Source organism: Ahaetulla prasina, chromosome 2 (genome assembly GCF_028640845.1).
Source record: "Ahaetulla prasina isolate Xishuangbanna chromosome 2, ASM2864084v1, whole genome shotgun sequence".
Taxonomy (NCBI): Eukaryota; Metazoa; Chordata; class Lepidosauria; order Squamata; family Colubridae; genus Ahaetulla; species Ahaetulla prasina.
The window spans coordinates 50,356,168-50,379,845 of NC_080540.1; the positions used below are offsets into that span (position 1 = coordinate 50,356,168).

General features: G+C 39.5%; 1 protein-coding gene across 1 annotated transcript in view; it reads left to right on the forward strand.

Moving 5' to 3' along the window:
• The window catches only part of ITPR1 (inositol 1,4,5-trisphosphate receptor type 1), a 309,457-nt gene that overhangs the window by 169,353 nt on the left and 116,426 nt on the right, over positions 1-23,678 (forward strand). The window contains exons 29-37 of the mRNA XM_058168445.1: positions 5,728-5,853; positions 8,635-8,835; positions 14,904-15,155; positions 16,409-16,534; positions 17,019-17,147; positions 17,907-18,027; positions 19,553-19,737; positions 21,653-21,801; positions 23,005-23,116. Of these exons, the coding sequence (XP_058024428.1) occupies positions 5,728-5,853; positions 8,635-8,835; positions 14,904-15,155; positions 16,409-16,534; positions 17,019-17,147; positions 17,907-18,027; positions 19,553-19,737; positions 21,653-21,801; positions 23,005-23,116 (1,401 nt within the window). The remainder of the gene's footprint in view (positions 1-5,727; positions 5,854-8,634; positions 8,836-14,903; positions 15,156-16,408; positions 16,535-17,018; positions 17,148-17,906; positions 18,028-19,552; positions 19,738-21,652; positions 21,802-23,004; positions 23,117-23,678) is intronic.

The window sequence follows — 23,678 nt, forward strand, 5'->3', positions numbered from 1 at the left end:
ACTACTGGTGAGTTCCTAGGAGACTCCAGTCTCCGGCCTCTACTGACTTTTGAATCTCCGCCATTACAGCCACCTGTAAAGAAGCTTCTCCAACCACCCTATCTCACCATTTTAAATTTCCCGCCAAATCTCACTGTTACCATAGTAACTCCCTATTACCATAGCAACTGCCAAATTGACTACCATTTAAAGTTAAAGAGACAGATATAAAATCAAAGATAATTGATTAAGTGACAGACACTTAATCATTACTAAAATAAAATAATAATAAATAAATAAAATAAAATAAAATAAAAATAAAATAAAACAAAGGAATAAGAAAGATCATCATTATGCCAGCCAGAAAATCAACGCTGATAAAATCTTAGAATCAAGATTTACAACTATTGAACAAAACATAGATAAAAGATTACAAGCTATTGAACAAAACCTAGAAAAAAGAATTCATAATATTGAACAAAACCTAGAAAAAAGAATTCAAAATATTGAACAAAACTTAGAAAAAAATTCTATCAGTTATTGAACAAAGTTTCACAGATTTGATAAAACAAATTTCAACACTAAAAAATGAAAACTCTAATGATCTAAATCTCTTCCAAACTCATCTATCACCACAAAATATACAACTTACAACTCAACCTAGACATCAAATTAATACAACACAACCCAATCAACAAACAACTACTAATCAACTAATCAGAGATGCAATGGAGAGGACAAAAAATAAATAATGCAATATTATTTGGACTTGAAAACACAAATGAACCAGATATCAATAAGATTCACAACATCATTGGAAATTATAATTCATCAACCATCTCCCCAAATGAAATAATTGCTGTCTCCAGAGATGGACCAGAATATAAAAACAGCGATGGGACAACAGCACCAAGATTTTGTAGAGTTATATGCACTAATGAGGACAGCAAACGCAAATTCATAAAGACTATAAACTCAATTGCTAAATCCAACCCTACCTACAGTAAACTTAGATCACGTCCTGACCTATCCTTTCTACAAAGGATACGCTCTCGTGAACTTCGCACAGAACTTAAAAGAAGACAAGACAATGGTGAATCCAACCTATACATCGACTACCATGCTGATTGCATAAAAAATAAAACCTGCAATCAAAAAATCACCTCCAAACCCCCCATCACCCATAACAATCAACCAGCCATCCCAGTATTCAACCAAGTACCCATCCCCCTACCTCCCATTCAACCAACCATCTTACCAACTATCCAACCAACAGCCATCAATCAACAATCAACCAGCCATCCAACCAACCATCCAACCAACCATCAAACAGCCATCCAAGCAGCCATCCAAGCAGCCATCAAACAGCCATCCAACCAGCCATCAAACAGCCACCCAACAATCCACCCAACCAGCCATCCAAACAACCATCCATCCAAACACCCAAACTACCATCCAACCATCTATACAACCATCTATTGTCCACAACCCCAACCTACTAACACCCAAAACTAGGTATGCACGCCTTACCTCTTCAACACCAATCATATCAGATCTCAAATGCAAATTGATAAATGCAAGAAGCATAGTCAACAAATTACCTGAATTTATCCTCTTATTAAACAGTGGCACATTTGATATCATTTTTGTTTGTGAAACATGGCTGAATTCATCCCTTCCTGACTCCATTATCTCAAACAAAGAATATCAAGTCTATCGATCAGATCGGGAAAACCGAAGAGGTGGTGGAGTGGCTATCTTTTACAAAAGACACTGAATCTAAAAATATCCAAGTAGCACATAAACTCTCTCTTCCTGAAACCATAGTATGCGACCTATCCCTTGACACTACTCTTGATTCTTACTATGCTACAGAGCCCCCGACTATGACATTACCCACGCAAATATGCTAACCTCAATGCTAACATGGACTACCTCTTGCCCATACCCTCTTATCTTCCTTGGTGACTTAAATCTACCTCTCATTAACTGGACAACCAATGAATGTTCAACTGACCCAATCCATACTACACTATACAACGCTGTTACAAACCTAGGTCTTGAACAACTTGTAACTAACAATACAAGACTCAACAACTGCCTTGACCTCATCTTCTGCAACAATCCAAACTCAATTTACGGTATACAAATTAAAGAACCTTTTTCAAACAGTGACCACTGCATGATTGGTTTTCGTCTCACTAATCGTCCATACTTAATTCGTCATAACACCAGAACTCCCAACTACAACTTCAAGAAAGCCAATTACGACCTTATAAACAACGATCTTTCACTTCTGAACTGGCAAAATCTGTTTGCAACCTGCATAACCGCTGATGACCTCTATAGAATCTTCCTACTTGAAATCAATAGAGTCATTAAATTATATGTACCACGAATGACTACCATGTCCAAGAAAAACAAACTACCCATATCAATAAAAAAGCTTCAATCAAAAAAAAAATCCCTCTGGAAAAGAAACAAAAAAGGCTATGTTACAAACTTCAGAAACCGTTACAGAAACATATGCAACCAAATTAAAACTGAATGCACAAATTACCACACCAAGCAAGAAGAAAACCTTTTACGCACAAATTCCAATCGTGCCTTTTATAATTTTGTCAACAGTAAACTTAAAGATTCAAGATCCATCCCACCACTAAAAGATTCTAACCTCAATGCTAACATGGACTACCTCTTGCCCATTCCCTCTTATCTTCCTTGGTGACTTAAATCTACCTCTCATTAACTGGACAACCAATGAATGTTCAACTGACCCAATCCATACTACACTATACAACGCTGTTACAAACCTAGGTCTTGAACAACTTGTAACTAACAATACAAGACTCAACAACTGCCTTGACCTCATCTTCTGCAACAATCCAAACTCAATTTACGGTATACAAATTAAAGAACCTTTTTCAAACAGTGACCACTGCATGATTGATTTTCGTCTCAATATCGTCCATACTTAATTCGTCATAACACCAGAACTCCCAACTACAACTTCAAGAAAGCCAATTACGACCTTATAAACAACGATCTTTCACTTCTGAACTGGCAAAATCTGTTTGCAACCTGCATAACCGCTGATGACCTCTATAGAATCTTCCTACTTGAAATCAATAGAGTCATTAAATTATATGTACCACGAATGACTACCATGTCCAAGAAAAACAAACTACCCATATCAATAAAAAAGCTTCAATCAAAAAAATCCTCTGAAAAGAAACAAAAAAGGCTATGTTACAAACTTCAGAAACCGTTACAGAAACATATGCAACCAAATTAAAACTGAATGCACAAATTACCACACCAAGCAAGAAGAAAACCTTCTACGCACAAATTCCAATCGTGCCTTTTATAATTTTGTCAACAGTAAACTTAAAGATTCAAGATCCATCCCACCACTAAAAGATTCTAACAACAAAGAATGCAATGACGAAACAGTCAAAGCAAACCTCTTCAACATTTTCTTTGGCTCAGTTTTTGTTAACTCCGATAACACATATCCAACATTCCACAAACGAACCAGCAATGACTATGATGATCTAACTCATATAGATTTCACAGAAGACAACGTTGGTAAAGCTCTTCACAACTTAAAACCATCGCTTTCTATTGGACCTGATGGTCTATGTGCATATTTCTTAAAAAAACTTTCCATTAATATAGCTGAACCCCTAAGTATTATCTTTGATAAAGCTTTCACTACCAGTTCTCTTCCCAAACTTTGGTCACTAGCCACAGTCATCCCCATCTTCAAAAAAGGAGACCCCAGCTTAGTCGAAAACTACAGACCGCTCTCCCTTTGCTCGTCACCTGCAAAGTCATGGAATCTATCATCAATCAATCCATTACCTCACACTTAGAAACTAACAACCTACTCTCCAACAAACAATTTGGTTTCAGGAAAAAGTTATCATGTAACTTACAACTTCTCCACTGCAAAAACATATGGACTTCAAATCTAGATCAAGGCAAATCAATAGATGCAATCTACATAGACTTCTGCAAAGCTTTTGACTCAGTAGTACACGATAAACTTCTCCTTAAACTAACATCCTATGGCATCTCAGGACCCCTCCACAAATGGATATCTGCTTTTCTGTCTAACAGACAACAAGTGGTCAAAATTGGCAATGCTTTATCAAATCCTGTTCCTGTCAAGAGTGGCGTTCCTCAAGGCAGCGTCCTTGGACCAACACTCTTTATTCTATACATTAATGATCTTTGTGACCATATCTCAAGTAATTGTGTTCTCTTTGCTGACGATGTCAAACTATTTAACACCACAGACAACACTTCTATCATTCAAAACGACCTTGACCATCTAACCGCTTGGTCTAAAAATTGGCAGCTCCAAATTTCAACCAGCAAATGCTCAGTCTTACATATAGGAAAAAGAACTCTAAAACTAAGTACATACTAGATGGACATTACCTTACAGACGACCCCATCCCGTTAAAGACCTTGGAGTTTTCATGTCAAATGATCTAAGTGCCAAAGCCCACTGCAACTACATAGCAAAAAGCTCTAAGAGTTGTAAACCTAATTTTGCAGCTTCTTTTCCAAAACACCACACTACTAACCAGAGCATATAAAACATTTGCTAGACCAATTCTAGAATACAGCTCACCTGTTTGGAACCCTCACCACATCTCTGACATCAATACAATTGAACGTGTCCAGAAATATTTTACAAGAAGAGTTCTCCATTCCTCTGAAAACAACAAAATACCTTATCCCACCAGACTTGAAATCCTAGGCTTAGAAAACTTGGAACTCCGTCGCCTTGACAAGACCTAAGTTTAACTCACAGAATCATCTATTGTAATGTCCTTCCTGTCAAAGACTACTTCAGCTTTAATTGCAATAATACAAGGGCAACCAATAGATTTAAACTTAATGTAAACCGCTTTAATCTAGATTGCAGAAAATACGACTTCTGCAACAGAATCATCAGTGCTTGGAATACTTTACCTGACTCTGTGGTCTCTTCCCATAATCCTAACAGCTTTAACCAAAAACTTTCTACTATTGACCTCACCCCATTCCTAAGAGGACCATAAGGGGCGTGCATAAGCGCACAAACGTGCCTACCGTTCCTGTCCTATTGTTTTTCTTTTCTTCTTCCTATATATGTTTATATGTGTATATACTATATAATCTTTTTGTATGATGTTGTGACAAAATAAATAAATAAATAAAACATAAGAGGAGGCAGCCTTAGGTATTTATGATGCCTTGAGTTGACCAAAAATCCAACTCATGTAAGGGAGTAAGGAATTTTAGTCATGATGTTTGAACATTCTAACAATTGTGTGCATGCGGTATGTATGTTGATTGCTATGGTATGTTGATGGCATGAGGATCTTAAAAGAGAACTTTGGAAATCTTAGCTATAGTTGTTTTAAAAGGTGCTATCCTATTCTATCCTTCCCGTTAATAAAATGATCTGTGCTAATGTTTTCTGAGCATAGACTGTTTTGCAATTGGCTATGAAATATTTAGGAACCTTGTAAGTGACTGGTCATGCTAACATGTTACATCACTTTGCAACTTAATCCTTTAAACCTCACATAACCTTACCCTGTTTTCCTTAATTTGCTTAATATAATTATTATGTACAGGCTTGGATTCTATTTGCCTAATCCCAATGTAAAGCTATTAGATTAGGTCATCCTGAAGCTATTGTATTCTTAATCCTTTGGGAGATTTATTGTGTGTGTGTTATAATCGTAGGCTGAAGATATACGCATGCAGGAGATCATGAAACTGGCCCATGAGTTTTTACAGAACTTCTGCGCTGGCAATCAACAAAATCAGGCTTTGCTACACAAGCACATAAATCTGTTTCTCAACCCTGGGGTAAGAAATAATTTAATTAAAATCTATTCCATAAACCTGTGTTATATTTGTCCTGGGTTGTTGAGTTTTGAGTTTCCTGAATACAAATCCAATTTTGAAATCCCCATATCTGCGTCATGCCAAAGCCTGCATGCCTTAGAAATACAAAAACAGACAAAAAATAAAATCAAATCCTATGACTCTCCTCAAGCTGTTCTTTCTTGGCACGCAGCATCGCCCACAATTTTGCCGAGTTACATATCTTCTATTGCAGCATATTCAGTGGTTCGGGGTGCTACAGTAAAATCACGTGATGGAAAATAAAGCAGAAGAAATGTGATGTGGTTCAAGGTACCTATGAAACCTCTGGTTTTATGTTTTTCCATGAATGGTACAGCACACCAATCAGGAATAGCTCATTTTCTGATTTTTTTTTTCTTTTTCTCCCAAATGGGTCACTGGCAGACTCTGTAGAACAGGGGTGTCAGACTCAAGGCCCATGGCCAGATCCGACCGCCAGGGTGCTTAGATCTGACCCGTGGGGACACCCTGGAAATAGCGAAGGACTGGCCTGTGGTGCCTCCGCCAGCAAAAACAGAGCCCTCTGCAACCCTCTGCCAGTGAAAACGGAGCCTGCACCACCTTTCGGGGGTCCTCCGTGTGGCCTGAGAGGAACAGCAAGACTCCTCTGGAGGACAACAGTTTGGTCCCTGGTCTTGTCTTCCTCCGCTGGAGACAATTGATCCCCCCCAACACACACACCCCCGGCCACCACAGGTGTCCCTGACATGAGTGATGGCAAGCTGGCCACACCCACCCTGGCCATGCCCCCCCAAGGTCAAACACAACCCTGATGCGGCCCTCAATGAAATAGAATGTCACAGTTCCAGAAAAACCTCTTCTGCATAAAAAAAACTCAGAAGCCATTGTCTTTCAGAGTTCTTTACTAGCATAAGGAAACTGGCACACGATGAGTGAAATTCCAAAACTGAACTTCCGGATTCTTTTCCCAGTTATACAAACCCCAAGAGTCCCACCCCCCTAACCCCTTTGCTGGTCACATGGTTCCACGTTCTCCCAGTTCATTCAAATATCTTCCCGCCACTCCTCCTGCAGATGTGAACACCATCCGACCTTGACCTCTTGAAGAATGTTACCATACCCCTCAACCCCACTTCTTCCCCTCAGGGGAAAAATGTGGCAGCGTCTGGAACCCTAAGGCCTAGTATGGTTTCCAGTCCTGACATAGAATTTGACAGCTCTGCTGTAGAAGATGACCAGGCTGAGCCAGAGATCAAACAAGGGGTGAAATCTAAAAAATTTCCCTACCGGTTCTGGGGGCATGGCTTAATTGGTGGGCATGGCTTGGTGGTCAGGTGATCGGGCGGGCGTGGCCAATAACAATAAATGATAAAAATAATAAACAAAGTACACAAAACAATAAGAGGTACCAAAAACCAACTTTCACACTTTACATTCACACAACACAACTGACTCACACACAATGTAAAAGCAGCTGTACTTCACCCAAAAATGGCCCCTGCAACAAGCAAGAACCTCACACAGCCACAAAAAGCTCAAAAACCAACTTTCACACTTTACACACACACAACACAACACAACTGACTCTGTCTCTCTCACATACACACAATGCCACATATAGCTTTGAGATTTTGTGTGTTTGTGTAGTTAGAGTGAAACACTACAGAAACAACCAAATCTCAGAAAGCTGGACAAATATTTTATTTTATTATTTTGTTTTATTTATATTTTTAGATAAAAGCAGCTAAATTTAAAACTTCCTTAACTTTAAATTGCTTTCTAGAAAAAAACCTCCTTAAAAAAACCCAATTAACTATTTTTTAAAGCTCCCCCCACCCAATTACTTACCCAACTGGAGGCAGGCAGATTGAATTGCTCACCGATGAGATGGATTGCAGGCAGGCAGATTCAGTTGCTAGCTGATGCAACTGATTGCAGCAGCCGAAGCAAGGCTTAGCGAGCCCAAAAGAAGCAGCAATTAGGCAAGTGGGGACCGTGTGATTGGGTGGGCATGGGCGGGGGCTGTTGTAAAAGGTTGTAAAAAAATGATTTTAAAAGCCTGTGATGATCAGGCAACTCAGCTGGGATCACCAGAGGGAAAAAAGCTTTTAAAAGGCTCCTCTGATGATCCCAGCTGAAGTTGCTTGATTGCCAGAACCTCTTAAAAGGATTTTTTAAACAACCTCTTCGGCCGAAGACCTTGTAGAAAACATGCTTTTTAAAGGTTCTGGCAATCAGGCAACTCAGCTGGGATCGCCAGAGGAGCCTTTTAAAAGCTTTTTTTTTTACAAGCCGCTCGATCATCGCTACTGGATCGGATAATCTGGTCCAAACCAGGAGCATTTCACACCTGGGTCAAACGTGTCCCCAGTCACGAGTCGCTTCATGCGCACAAGAGATCTAAATCCAGCCTACCTTGAATTACATTGACTCTTATCTACCATTAATTTGCTTGGACTGTTAGCAGTTCAGATGCTTGTAGAGAGCTTAAACTTGCAATAAATCTTTATAGTCGTTTGAACTGCCTGGATCTTCTGATTTCCCTGGTGCCTGACACTCTGTCTTGCTTGGTGTACATTTGTAATCTGCAGTTTGTAAGAAAATAATCCCAAGAAGCTGAAAGATATGGATGAAGCTGTCTCACTAAATTAAAGGATGCCAGGATATTTGGAATACAAGATTCCTGAATTTCTAAATCCAATATGCAGCATCTCTTGTTGGATGGTTAATACTGTTATCTTCTGTTTTGCTCTTTTATAGATTCTGGAAGCTGTGACAATGCAGCATATCTTCATGAATAATTTCCAGCTTTGCAGTGAAATTAATGAGCGAGTGGTTCAACACTTTGTGCACTGCATCGAAACACATGGAAGGAATGTCCAGTACATTAAATTCCTCCAGACAATTGTTAAGGCTGAAGGGAAATTCATTAAAAAATGTCAGGATATGGTCATGGCTGAGGTAAGAAAAGATGCATCCATACTGCATATTTATAGATATAAGATCTGTCTTAAGAAGTTCCAAACTATGAGAAATTAGCTGGTTATTAAATATTAATGCTCAGGAGTTGATATTAAAAGCTATTACAAGGTACAATAGTAATCAGGACTGGAACTAAACAATGTAGTCTTAAATTACATTGTCATGCAACTGCATCCTCTAATGACAGCAATCCTGGCAGTCCCCAGTTGCTGTTGTTATCTGAATCCCAGTGATCATTGGGCAAGGATTACCCTGATGCAAGCCATTCCCAGACCCAAGCCTTGGTAAAGGAAGGCAAGGGAAAATAAGGGACTGCCTCCTCTTTAATTCCCACCACCTGCTTATCACCCCACTCCCATCCCTTCCCTTTTGGCCAACCTGCATAGCCGCTCCTTGGCAGCAGCTTCACTGGGGCTGACAGAGGTCAGCCAGCTGTCACTGCCCTCTTGTGGTCTCCCTCTCATGCCACAACTTTTACAAACTTTTATCCCAGTTATTTGATCTAATATTTTAATGGGTTGGCAAGTAAAAAAAAAAGTATAATATGTTAATTTTGTAAATCTGTTTTGTTTGTGAAGAAACACAGCTATAAAAACAAGGATCAGCTAAAGTAGATTATTCTCTAAGGAAAAAATTTAAAAATATGGTATTTAAAGAAATATCTTACTAATGAGAGCTTGTTATAAGACTGCAAGTCAGTATCTTATTTTAGATGTAATCTCACATTTTTCAATGGGATTTAAAGTAAAAGGTAAAGGTTCCCCTTGCACATACGTGCTAGTCGTTGCTGACTCTAGGGGGCGGTGCTCATCTCCGTTTCAAAGCCGAAGAGCCAGCATTGTCCGAACACGTCTCCGTGGTCATGTGGCCGGCATGACTCAATCCAAAGGCGCACGGAATGCTGTTACCTTCCCACCAAAGGTGGTCCCTATTTTTTCTACTTCCATTTTTATGTGCTTTCGAAACTGCTAGGTTGGCAGAAGCTGGGACAAGTAATGGGAGCTCACCCTATTACACGGCAGCACCAGGGATTCGAACCGCTGAGCTCCCGACCTTTCGATCGACAAGCTCAACGTCCTAGTAAATACGTTTGTCAGAAGACATTAGTATGTCTCTTCTAGTTTTTTGCTAAGAGAAGTACATAGACTTGTTTTGTGAATTTTACTAGAATTTTACAGAGATATTTTACTAGAAGAGTACTCAAATCTTCTGCTCGAAATAAAATTCCCTGTCCCACCAGGCTTGAAAACCCCTTTGGGGGTTTTTAAATAGGTTTTTAGAGAAGGGTTTTTTAAGGGGTGGGAGGGAAGAGACGGGTGGGGGGAGAAACCCATTGGGGAGGGGTCCAGCCGCTGCGCCCGCTCGCGGAACTACTCTACCTGGTCCGAAGGCAGTGGGGGAAGGGTTTGTTCCAGTTTTAGAGGATCGTTCCATCTGTACGGTAAGTGGGAGAGGCAGATATGGCGGAAGCAAGGGGCCGTATCGTTTCCTGGGAGCACGTGCTTGCTATATAAAAGGGATCGCGTGCTCTGGCCCCTTAGTCTTTACCCGTTCCCCGGATGGCCAAGATTCTCAGAGCTTGGGCCTTCGGTTGATGCTGTGCAATGCTCGGTCCGTGGTTAATAAAGCCACCCTGATTTGTGACCTTATTCAGGGGGAGTCCGCGGACCTCATGGGCATCACGGAAACCTGGTTGGGCACGGAAGGGGGTGTTCCCCTCGTTGAGTTGTGCCCTCCGGGTTTCCAAGCATTTCATCAACCGAGAGCCCAAGGTAGGGGTGGCAGGATGGCGGTTGTTATTAGGGAAGGTCTAGAACCGAGGGAGTCCACTGTACCTCAGATAGCCGGTTGTGAATCCCTCTTTGTGAGGTGGGGCCATAGGAATCAGATGGGCTTGTTGATCACGTACCTGGCTCCTTGCTGTGTGACTACAGCCCTGCCCGAGTTGTTGGAGGTGCTTGCCGGAGTGGTGGTTGAGATCCCCAGACTAATGGTCATGGGGGACTTCAACCTGCCATCGACCGGCTTGTCATCGACGACATCCCAGGAGTTCCAGGCCTCCATGACGGCCTTGGACCTGATTCAAATAATTGATGGCCCTATGCACACGGGGGGAGGCACACTGGATTTATATCTCTAGTCAGTGGCTAAATGATCTGGAATTAAGAGATTTAGTAACAGAACCTGTGTCATGGTCAGATCATTTTCTCCTTCGCCTGGACTTTCGGACCACCTCCCACCACCGCAGGGAGACGGAGCCAATGCGTTGGTTCCGTCTCAGGCGCCTGATGGACCCTGAGCGGTTCCTGATGGAGCTTGGGCTGTTCCCTGAGGATCTGGCCCATGGCATGGCTGAAGAACTAGTCGTGGCCTGGGACCGTGTCGCCCCTTTGCAGTCTCTGACCCGGCGTAGGTCTCAACCGGCCCCTTGGTTTTCCGAGGAGCTGAGGGAGATGAAATGCCGGTGAAGACACCTAGAGAGTGCCTGGAGGTCCAGTCGTTCCGAAGCTGACCGGACACTAGTTAGGTCTTATTCTAAGGCCTACCTAGTGGCAATGAGGGTGTTGTGACCCAAGTTCCTGGACCCGGACTCCTGGACTCGGATGATTCAGAAAGTGAGGGAGAAGACCTGGCCAGCCCTGCTTCTCGTGAGCCCTTTCCCTCCCTGGCACCCACTCAAAGGGAGGAGGAGGGGCCGGCAAAGCCTGATTCCATGGAGCCTCCTTCTGATTTGGCAACGCCCCAAGAACAGTTTTGGAGTGATGCAAGATTACGAAGATGTGATCGGCGTGCGCAGCAGCAGAAGAGTTGGGACAAAGCCAAGTCATAATTGTCATGCAGTGACATCTGCAGAGACTATAAATAGGAGGCGGGACTTCCTGGTTTTTTGTCTTGGACAAAGTAATGAATTTGCGCGGGCAATCTGTATCAACGGAGGGAAGAATATATTCGTGAGTAATTCTGGCCTTATCTGTAATTTCCTTGTTATCTCCAGAAACTTGGCAGGCCCGTGGGTAGACGTAGCCAGGACATTTATATATATGTAAATAAATCAGAAAAGAGGCCTCTGACTGACTCTTTGCTGGGAGTATTGGGGGAAGGGAAACAGAACAGAGGGAGGCGAGGCATTCTTATGTTTCCACCCTCATTGCGTCGGCAGATAACCGCCTGGCCACCCTGTTTCGGGTGACCCACTCTCTCCTTCATCAGGAGATGCAGGATGACCCCTTACAGGGACGTGTCGAGGAGTTTAGTGGTTATCTATACGATAAAATCGTTCAAGTCCGGGATGGTTTGGACCAAATTGGGATGATCCAGATGAGAGGACGGAGACGCGTCTTGTCGAGATTGTTTGGGATGAGTTTGACCCTGTGGCTCTCGAGGACTTGGACAGATTGTTGGGAAGACTGCATGCCACCACGTGTTTATTGGACCCGTGCCCTTCCTGGTTGGTGCTGGCCACACAGGAGGTGACATGAGGCTGGCTCCGGGGAATTATCAATGCTTCTTTGCAGGAGGGGGTCTTTCCTGCCACCTTGAAAGAGGCGGTGGTGAGACCCCTCCTCAAGAAGCCCTCCCTGGACCCAGCTATTTTGGGAAATTATCGTCCAGTCTCCAACCTTCGCTTTGTTGCGAAGGTTGTAGAGAGTGTGGTGGCTCGGCAGTTACCCCAATACCTGGATGAAGCTGTCTATCTAGACCCGTTCCAGTCCAGCTTCCGGCCCGGATATAGTACGGAGACAGCTTTGGTCGCGTTGGTGGATGATCTCTGGAGGGCCAGAGACAGGGGTTGTTCCTCTGCCCTGGTCCTATTAGATCTCTCAGCGGCTTTTGATACCATCGACCATGGTATCTTGCTGCACCGGTTGGAGGGGTTGGGAGTGGGAGGCACTGTTTATCAGTGGTTCTCCTCCTATCTCTCTGATCAGTCGCAGACGGTGTTGACAGGGGGGCAGAGATCAACCGCGAGGCGCCTCACTTGTGGGGTGCCGCAGCGGTCGATTCTCTCGCTTCTCCTGTTCAACATCTATATGAAGCCGCTGGGTGAGATCATCAGTGGCTTTGGGGTGAGATACCAACTGTACGCTGATGACACGCAGCTGTACTTTTCCACCCCAGGCCACCCCAACGAAGCTGTTGAAGTGCTGTCCCGGTTCTTGGAAGCCGTACGGGTCTGGATGGGGAGAAACAGGCTCAAGCTCAATCCCTCCAAGACGGAGTGGCTGTGGATGCCGGCACCCCGGTACAGTCAGTTGCAGTTGCGGCTGACTGTTGGGGGCAAGTCATTGGCCCCAGTGGAAAGGGTGCGCAACTTGGGTGTTCTCCTGGATGAACGGCTGTCATTTGAAGATCATTTGTCGGCCGTCTCCAGGAGAGCTTTTCACCAGGTTCGCCTGGTTCGCCAGTTGCGCCCCTTCCTCGACCGGGATGCCTTATGCACGGTCACTCATGCTCTCGTTACCTCTCGCTTGGATTATTGCAATGCTCTCTACATGGGGCTCCCCTTGAAGTGGACTCGGAGGCTTCAGTTAGTCCAGAATGCAGCTGCACGGGTTATAGAAGGAGCCGCACGCGGCGCCCGTGTAACACCACTCCTGCGCAGACTGCACTGGCTGCCTGTGGCCTTTCGGGTGCACTTTAAGGTGTTGGTTACTACCTTTAAAGCGCTCCATGGCTTAGGGCCTGGGTACTTATGAGACCGCCTGCTGTTACCTCATGTCTCCCACCGACCCATACGCTCACACAGAGAGGGACTTCTCAGGGTGCCGTCCGCCAGACAATGCTGGCTGGCGGCCCCCAGGGGAAGAGCCTTCTCTGTGGGAGCTCCTACTCTCTGGAACGAACTTCCCCCTGGCTTGTGCCAATTGCCTGACCTTCGGACCTTTCGCTGCGAGCTGAAGACGTATTTATTTACCCGCGTGGGGTTGGCTTAAATTTTAAATTTTTTTAAATTTTTTAAATTTTAAATTTTTGGATGTATTTTAATTGGGTTTTAGATTTTAATATGTTTTAAATTTTAGCTAATTTTATAATAAGTTTTTTAAATTGTTTATTTTAATTGTATTTTGTTATTGTTTTTATTCCGGCTGTATACCGCCCTGAGTCCTTCGGGAGAAGGGCGGTATAAAAATCTAATTAATAATAATAATAATAATAATAATAATAATAATAATAATAATAATAATAATAATAATAATAATAATAATAATAATAATAAAAGGTCTGGATATCCTCGAACTATGCCATCTATGTTCTGACCTATGCTTAGTTCATAATATTATTTACCAAAACCTCCTACCTGTAAATGAGTACTTTAATTTCAACCGTAATAACACAAGAACTATCAATAGATTCAAACTCATTGTAAATTGCTCTAATCTTGCTTGTAGGAAATATGACTTCTGCAATAGAGTATTAAATGTCTGGAACACTCTACCTGATCCTGTTGTTAGTCTCTCTAATCCCCATACCTTTTACCTTAAACTGTCTACCATGGACCTTTCATGTTTGTTAAGAGGTCCCTAAAGGGGCGTGCATTAACGCACAAACGTGCCTACCATCCCTGTCCTACTATCCCCATTTATATGTAATCGTTCTATGTGTTTATGGCTATCTTTTGCCTATTTATATCCTTTTTTTTTGGTGCCAATTTGTTTTCATGTATCCATGTCTGTGTCTATATTGTTACATGTTTCCTTATACTGGTTGTCAACAAAATAAACAAATTGATTAATTAATTAACTCAAAAGAGTATATGCATTAATTAGTTAGAATTGAAGCCACCCTACCAATTTTCTGTAATAAGATTGAGTGCTATTTCTTAGTCCTGGTATCCCATATTTGAACACCTTCCCTAGACTACCCTTATTCATAATATAAATTTAACAAAGATGTCAAAATATTGCTATAGAAATGTGCAGACTGTCAAAGAAATATTGTAGAAGACATGATAGTGATTGCAGTTTGCTGATTTGCTAGGAGCCTGTTGAACTTTATATTAATTGTTCTTCAAGTAGGATGGAATTATGACTCTTTTCTCTTGATAGTTGGTCAATGCAGGGGAAGATGTCCTTGTGTTCTACAATGACAGAGCCTCATTCCAGACATTAGTGCAAATGATGAGATCAGAACGGGACAGAATGGATGAAAATAGTGCTCTCATGTATCATATCCACTTAGTAGAATTGCTGGCTGTTTGCACTGAGGGCAAAAATGTCTACACCGAAATCAAGTGCAACTCTCTTCTCCCTTTGGATGACATTGTTAGAGTTGTAACCCATGAGGATTGCATACCTGAGGTAATATGCTGTTTTGCTCACTCCTGCTTGTTAGATTTATGTGAACGGCCGGGATTATGTTTTAATCAGAATGAGGAACTTGATGGAAGCTTTTATACTTTCTTTAATTTATGGCAATGAAATCTTCATTGCCCTCTCCCCCACTTTCCCCCAAGGACAACTATCATCCCTCCTTAGATCAAGGATTCAATTAAGGACAGATTACGGTTTTCATTACAGTTTATAAACAAGAGCAGACAATATCAAAGGCTGTTACTAGACAGTAATCCCCTTTTAGTAACTTTTTTCTAGTATAACACCGATAAGATTTTTGCCATTTTCACAGATAGCTAAAACTAATATTAAGTTTATTTATTTATTACAATTTATGACATTTTCTTCAGTTTGACCTTTGTTTCTTAGAAGGAATGTGCATTTCCTTGTTATCTATCACACTTTTTACCCTGATTCCCTTAAATTGAGTGAGAAATTCTGTCCCACCTACAAAACACTGTATTTTTGTATTTTATGGTTTACAGGAATAACTCTGAGCCCTCCTTAGAAAATAAACATAATTGGTGGCAATCTTCTGATTTTTTAAAATAAAGTTTTGTGGCACCACTTTGTACCTAGATAATCCATGTTCATTTAAATTCTTTTGATTCTGTTGTCATTAAGACTATCATGAACTATGCTACAAATAACTCTCTAAGATTGTAAAAAGCGGCTAGCATGTATGTAGGTTGTACATAAAAATGTTATTGTTGTAGCAGGACTAATATTTGTCCTTGATATTTAAGAAGAGGGAATAGCTGTCACCTACCTAATATGCCATGGTTTTTATAAGGGATTTTGGATGTTAATCTGTTTTAGACTGAAATACTGTACAATTGGCATTCAAATTATGTTTGAAATTGCTGCAAAAATAATTTTGTTTCTGTTTTCATTAGTAAATTTCTGCTGTTTCCCAGCTGCCTCACATTTCCTTTTGTGAAAAAAAAAATTCTCAAGCATTGTGAAGGCTAATAGCCATATCTTTTCAGTCAAGGTTTAAAATGATGCGTTGAACTGGTTTGTGGTTTGCAACAACTAAACTAATATTGATAATGACTAACAGATTAACTAAGCGGAAGAATATTTTATAGAGATAAAAAAAGAATGTGGCAAGGAAGAGTTTTATCTCTGAGATTGGAGTTATTTTTTTTTTCATCATTGTCCAGACTTACCTGACAGTTTTAGAAGGGTATATAAATTACTTGATTTGTTATCTGCAGGTGAAAATAGCCTATATTAATTTTCTAAACCACTGCTATGTCGACACAGAAGTTGAAATGAAAGAGATTTATACGAGCAATCATATGTGGAAGCTCTTTGAAAACTTTCTAGTGGATATCTGTAGGGTAAGTGTAGCTGGAAATATTAAAGCATAAATCATGCAAGTTTCATCTGAATGCTATTTATAAAATGTCTATTTGGAAAGAGCTGGAAAAATTATATCCATTGTTTCAGGTTCATTATCACTTATATCTTTTATGTACACTGAGAGCTTATGCACCGAAGACAAATTTCTAGTGTGTCCAATCACACTTGAGCAATAAAGAATTTTATTCTATTCTATTTGAAACATTCTCTGTTATATGGCAATTAGATTTTACAATAGTAATTAATAACATTCCCTCATGTAATTATAATGATAATAAGTGTCTGTTTAGATTTCTATGGGGATTTCATATTTTTGATGTTTGCAGCCCTCTAATCCTTTAATGCTTTCAGAATTTCTAGAAAAGTTATCTTTCTAGGTATATTAAGTTTAACTGCTTGGTATTTGTGAGAGGATTAGAATTCTTGCATTGTTTCGTTTTAACAGATTGCATTATTTTCCAGACTTGCAATAATACCAGTGATAGAAAGCATGCAGATTCTATATTGGAAAAATATGTGACTGAAATAGTGATGAGTATAGTTACTACCTTTTTCAGTTCTCCATTTTCAGATCAGAGCACAACTTTGCAGGTAAGAAACTAAATTAGAAAATTAAAATTTGCAAAGCAAAATGAGATCTATGTTTCTTACTATTTTGACCATGGAACAACTTCTGATATTTGTCAGTTATAACTTACCGGTATGCCATTGTTTTTCGAGTTGGAAATAATTTCTGGAAAGATTGAATTGTAGGCAAAACGAAGAGGTTGATTGTTTCAATATTCCAGTATTCTGAAGGATGCTTTCTGTAGAAGGGCAGGTGATTCCTGCCTTCTAATTTTTAATGTTTAGCATAATTTTTAGTAATGTTTAGTAATGTTACAGAGCCATCTACTGGTCATTTAATTGCTTTCCTACGAACAAATTCCAGTTATAAAATATCAACTATATCATATTTGTAGCCTAATTTATACACTGACATTATTGAAACATGACTTTTTTCATTGAAATTGGTTTTAACAAGTTTTGCACAAAGAAACAGAACTAGGTTTAAATAGGTTCCAGCCACAGCTTCCAATAGATTTTATTCCCTATTTTTAGGGTAGCTATTTTAATTTTACTTGATAAATTGAAAAACATTGCAATTGCTTCAATAATAGCGTAACTATATACCCCAGAACTTCAAGGCAATTTGCTTTTAAAATGCTGTATCTCTGGGTTTCACAACAAATCACTTTTCATGCTTGGTTGCTTAGCTTCAGTCCAACTCTTCATGTTTATAGTCCTCTCTCTTTGTTACCTTCCTATTTTCCTTGAATTGAAATGTACATATTCTTGGTGTCTTTTTAGACTCGTCAGCCAGTGTTTGTGCAACTTTTACAAGGTGTGTTTCGAGTATATCACTGTAACTGGCTCATGCCCAGTCAAAAAGCATCAGTGGAAAGTTGTATCAGAGTACTTTCAGATGTAGGTAAGAAAACTATATTGATTTATTGACTTATTAATAATTTTTTTACCTGCTGCAATTTAAACAGACTAAGTGGATTAGGACAACCACCCCCAAAGTTTATGATAGTACAAAATATGCAATACTATAATAGCACATTAAGTGTTAAATTTGTACCCTAAGTGTTGTCATTAAGTGTTGTAAGAGTTGTACCTTAATGAAGGTATCTTTTCTTTTATGTACACTGAGAGCATATGCACCAAGACAAATTCCTTGTGTGTCCAATCACGCTTGGCCAATAAAAAAATCTATTCTATTCTATTCTATAAATACTTAAGCCCACTTACAACGGTGACACGGCTTCATATCCAAACACGCTCCAGAAGTGTTCTATCTTCAGCTTCTTCTGGAAGGTGAATATTTTTGGAATTTTACTGGGGAGCCTTATGTAGGACTGTAATGATTAATCCACATAAACTCTTTCTCTTCAATACATCTGTCTATCATAAATATCTCGGGGGCTGCCACAAATAAGAGGGAGTCAAGCTATTCTCCAAAGTACCTGAGGGCAGGACAAGAAGCAATGGATGGAAACTAATCAAGGAGAGAAGCAATTAGAAGTAAGGAGAAATGTCTTGACAGTTAGAACAGTTACTGCAATTAGAAGTAAGGAAAATATCTTGACAGTTAGACAGTTAATCAGGGGGACAACAACACTAGAAGTTTTAAAGAAGAGATTTGTCTGAAATGGTACAGGGTAATGCCTAAGCAGGGTATTGGACTAGAAGACCTCCAAGGTCCCTTCCAAGTCTGTTATTCTAATTCTAAATTCTAATTCTAATCTTGCCATCAAATGTTCTTCCTTTTCATCGGTTACTTCATCGGAAACCGCCCTGAGTCCCTTGGGAGATAGGGCGGTATATAAATACGATTAAATAAATAAATAAATAAATAAATACTTTAAATTAAGGTGTTTTTGTTAATAACTTGAAATATTGAGCATTAAAACATTTTTACAAGTATTTTTCTAATCAAATATATGCTTTATTTTCACAATTAAGCGCGTATATTAGGCATGAATCTAATCAAATATATGCTTTATTTTCACAATTAAGCACGTATATTAGGCATGGTAACTCTGTATTACCTTTGGTTATAGAAACTTGTTAACTTGTGCGAATTGGGAAACAAGCACAGAAACAGGCTGTGAGATATTCACGTTTGGCTTGGGTTTCCCTTTGGCGTTCGTTTATTTGTCAAATTTAGATACCGCCAATTTCACTGACTAAATGACTCTGAGCAGTTTACAAATGAAATTTTGGTTGGCTATTATGGATACAGAATGCTGGACTAAAAGTGTTTTACCTAATAGAAGCTGCTATAGCATACATGCAAACCCAGTGATAAAAAAAAAACATGAAGAAAAACATTTCTACAAATGTCCATGTTCCCTATATAAATTTGCCTGTTTGTTTCTCAAAATGCAAATCTGGTTCATATCCTTCTGAAATCATTGGCTAAACAAATGATAATACATTGTCTATTTCAGCAAAGAGCAGAGCCATTGCTATCCCAGTTGATCTTGACAGCCAGGTCAATAACCTCTTCCTGAAGTCTCACAATATAGTGCAAAAAACAGCAATGAACTGGAGGATGACGGCAAGAAATGCTGCTCGGAGAGATTCTGTGATGGCAGCGTCAAGGGATTATCGTAATATCATCGAGAGGTTGCAAGTGAGTATTTTTTTGTTTGTTTGTTTGTTTACATTTATACCCCGCCCTTCTCCGAAGATTCAGGGCGGCTTACAGTGTATAAGGCAATAGTCTCATTCTATTTGTATATTTTTACAAAGTCAACTTATTGCCCCCCCAACAATCTGGGTCCTCATTTTACCTACCTTATAAAGGATGGAAGGCTGAGTCAACCTTGGGCCGGGCTTGAACCTGCAGTAATAATACCAGTATAATATCAATACCTGCTTTTAAGCATTCAGCGGATGTGTGATTTGTATGAAGAAATAGCATGTCATCCCTTTGAGGTAGTCCAAGCAACAAGCACCAACTGTGAATACTACCTTTATTGTAAAGTTACAGTAACAGAATCTTGCAAGACTGAAACCACTCCTCTCCCCCCCACAACTTCTGAGATGTTTGCCATACTCCTAATCCTCTAGACCAGGGGTGTCAAACTCAATTTTATTGAGAGCCACATCAGGTTTGGGTTTGACCTCAGGGGGGCAGAGTAGGCGTGGCCAGGATGAGTGTGGCCAGCTCGATGTCGGGGGTGCCTGTGGTGACCCAAGTGCTCTGCCAGGAAAATGGGCTCCCAAGCTCCGTTTTTGGCTGCGACGGTCTCCTGCAACCCTCTCCCAGCAAAAATGTTGCTCGGGAATGCTGCGTGTGGCCCTCCCAAACTCCGTTTTCATTGGTAGAGGCACCATGGGCCAGTCCTTTGCTGTTTCCAGAGTGGCCTCGCAGGCCAGATCTAAGCACCCTGCAGACGGATCCAGGCCCCAGGCCTTGAGTTGACACCCCTGCTCTAGATTAAGCTGCCTTTTATCTGATCTTTACCTAGTCTGTTTTCTTCTCCTGCTGTCTCTCAAGTACATTCTCACACACCTTGATACGGCCCTAGGCATTTAGTTAAGGATTATTTAATATCTTGCTTTTCTGTGGGCCATTTCATTTTATGTTAATTTTCTACACACTCAAGATCACATGTGTGACTCTTTTCACAAATACTATAAAATATTACTATTTTATAATAGAAAGATGTATAGTAGAAAGATAGAAAACCGATGGTTAGAAAAAGTGGTCCAGCAAGTCTGCCCTTTGAGGGTTTTTTGTTTGTTTGTTTTGGTTTTCTTTTTAAAAGAACTTATGCACAATTTTTAATTATTAACTTTTATATATTTTATTATTTATTTATTTTTGTCAGTTTCAGATTGTGTCTCCGTGTTTTTGACTTTTGCTTAGTATTTAAAATAACTGACTTCTAGCAGTTCATAAGGATCTGAACTGAATAGCTGTTTTTCAATGGAAGCGGGATACTGATTTCTTATGCAAATGGGGCTGATCAAATTGTGGTGATCTCAGTAGTTATACACAAAACCTTTCACTGGAGAAGCTTCTAATTAGGACTGTAGTTCAATTGACCGTGCTCAATTCCAGGTCATTTCATTGCATTTATGTTCCTCAGTCCTTCAACTCCTATATTCACCTCAGTCTTCTTTCAGCTATTTTCCCCCCTGTATTTTCTCTTTTCCATTGGCCATCTTACTTTGGTGACACAATGTTTTCATTTCTGGTATGTAATAAATGCTATTAATATTAGTAGAAAATGCCTATTTTGCTGTTTATAATGTCCATTTATAAATTTTAGTAAGAAAATGGAAGCAATCTAAATAAATGTTCGCAGTGTTGTGTTGTAAGTATTTAGTGTTTGTAACTTTAAAGAAACCTATTTCTATTAACAATGAGAAGAGAAGTGTGGAAACAATGAAATCTGTCTCTGCAGGTTCCTATTATAATGTATTAATCTTATTTTAATTAAGCATATTCTTATTTTATTGGCATAATTGTTTTTAAAAAGTACTTGTATGTATGATTTGTCCATGTAAGTTTCAAACTAAATATACACCTACTTCAGGATATAGTATCAGCTTTGGAAGATCGCTTACGGCCACTGGTCCAAGCTGAATTGTCCGTATTGGTGGATGTCCTTCATAGACCAGAACTGCTTTTCCCAGAAAATACAGATGCTAGAAGGAAATGTGAAAGTGGAGGTTTTATCTGCAAGTAAGTTGAGGGTCAGCATTTTCTTTATTATTTTAAAATAATTCTTACTCTCTTCTAAACTGTTACTATAGGTTAGGGTATATTGATCTTACTTTACTATCAATTTGTTATCATGCTTGTTTCTGTTTTTTTGTAAGATTCTAGTAGCTTTCCACATGGATCTATTGTTCCTAAAGCTGGTAATAATGGCTTCTGAAAGCCGAAAGTAATTTTAATAAAATTGTACTACAGATCATGTGCCATTATACAGTACTTAATGATTGGATTTATATATTGCATTAGTCATTGTTTGTTTAAGCCACAACAGCATCATTCATACCATATGCTAAACCAGTCATATACAAACTACACTGTAGATTAGCATGTTATGTGAATCAGGCCTTGGTGTCCATCTTATTTATGTAGAAAATGACAATATTGTATCAGTGAAAAATTAGTCTGAGGATAGATGGATAGGCAGGAGTCTCTCAATCCTGTAAGAAAATATGTGTGACATCATAATGTGGCATACTGAGTTTTCTCATCCTCTTGATGTAAAAATGCAGCATGCTATTTATATTTGCTGGACTGCATGGGATCTGGTCAAGAAAACATAAGAATGATTCCTTCTGTTAGCAACCACAAATCTCTGGTAAAAATTATCCTTCGTTTAAGTATGAGGATCCTGGTTAAGTTTTACTAGTGAACGTAACAAATAGTCCATTTTGAAAAATATGTTTATTCCTAATTTTAACCTAATGTTGAATGAATAAATTAATGCTTTCTTCAGAAATCCTTGTAAAATATAACAGTGTGTTATAGTTTTTTTTGTTTCTGATATACCACCTCAGAACCTCCTAGTTCTTAAGCCATGATAAGCAACTTGTATTTTATGAAATAAGCTACAAATATTGTTGTTCCATGACAGAGCTGCTTAATTTTAGTTCATTTATTCCTTGTTTGTGCAACTTTATTTTCTCAGAGCAGATTATACTGCACTTCAAAGCTTTCTATGTAGAAGGGGTATGGAACAAAGTTTATTTATTGCTTCACATATATATATCTGAAAAAAACTATGCTTTGAAGGAAAAAAAATGACAATATGGTTGTCTTTTGGACAATTGGTTTTTCCTATCACTTTTAATGCTAATACCTACAAATGCCTTCCTAATTGAGTAGACATTCTAGTTCTGAAACAAACTGTGATCAATTGGTTGTTTTCAGGTTAATAAAACATACTAAGCAGCTGCTGGAAGAGAATGAGGAGAAACTTTGTATTAAAGTATTACAGACACTCAGGGAAATGATGACCAAAGATAGAGGCTATGGAGAGAAGGTACTTTGATTTATAGTCTACTGTTTTGTCTTTTATTCTGTCTTTTTTTTTTTTTTTTTGCAGAGTAGTTGAAGAAATGGCAGTATGGATTCTTTATAATTGTTGCACTTATTTTTTAAAGTTGAAAACAATGGCATACACAACTGAATTGCTTATTATTTCCAGTTCATTTTAATAGGACAAAAGACTTCTAAATTCTGCAGCATCTCTTTTCTTCACCATTGAGGATAATGGATTATATATTACTTAAGTATATTATATATTGCTTATTTGGAGTGTGTGGTGGCCTAGAGGTGAAGACACTTGCCTCCCACTTGGAAGGTTGAGAGTTCAATCCTAGGCACTGACAGATGTTTCTCAGGGCTCAAAGAGAAAATATCTGCTGTGAACTCTGCAGAGGCATCAGGAAGGGCATCTGGCCAGTAAATACTCAGTTCCATTCAGTTACCCCGACTCCATCCTGATGAAAGAGATTACAGGGTCATAAAAAATGCTAAATAGCTTTTAATCACTCTGGTAACAGAACATAGTTAATAGAAAGAAGAAATCCTGTTCTTTAAGG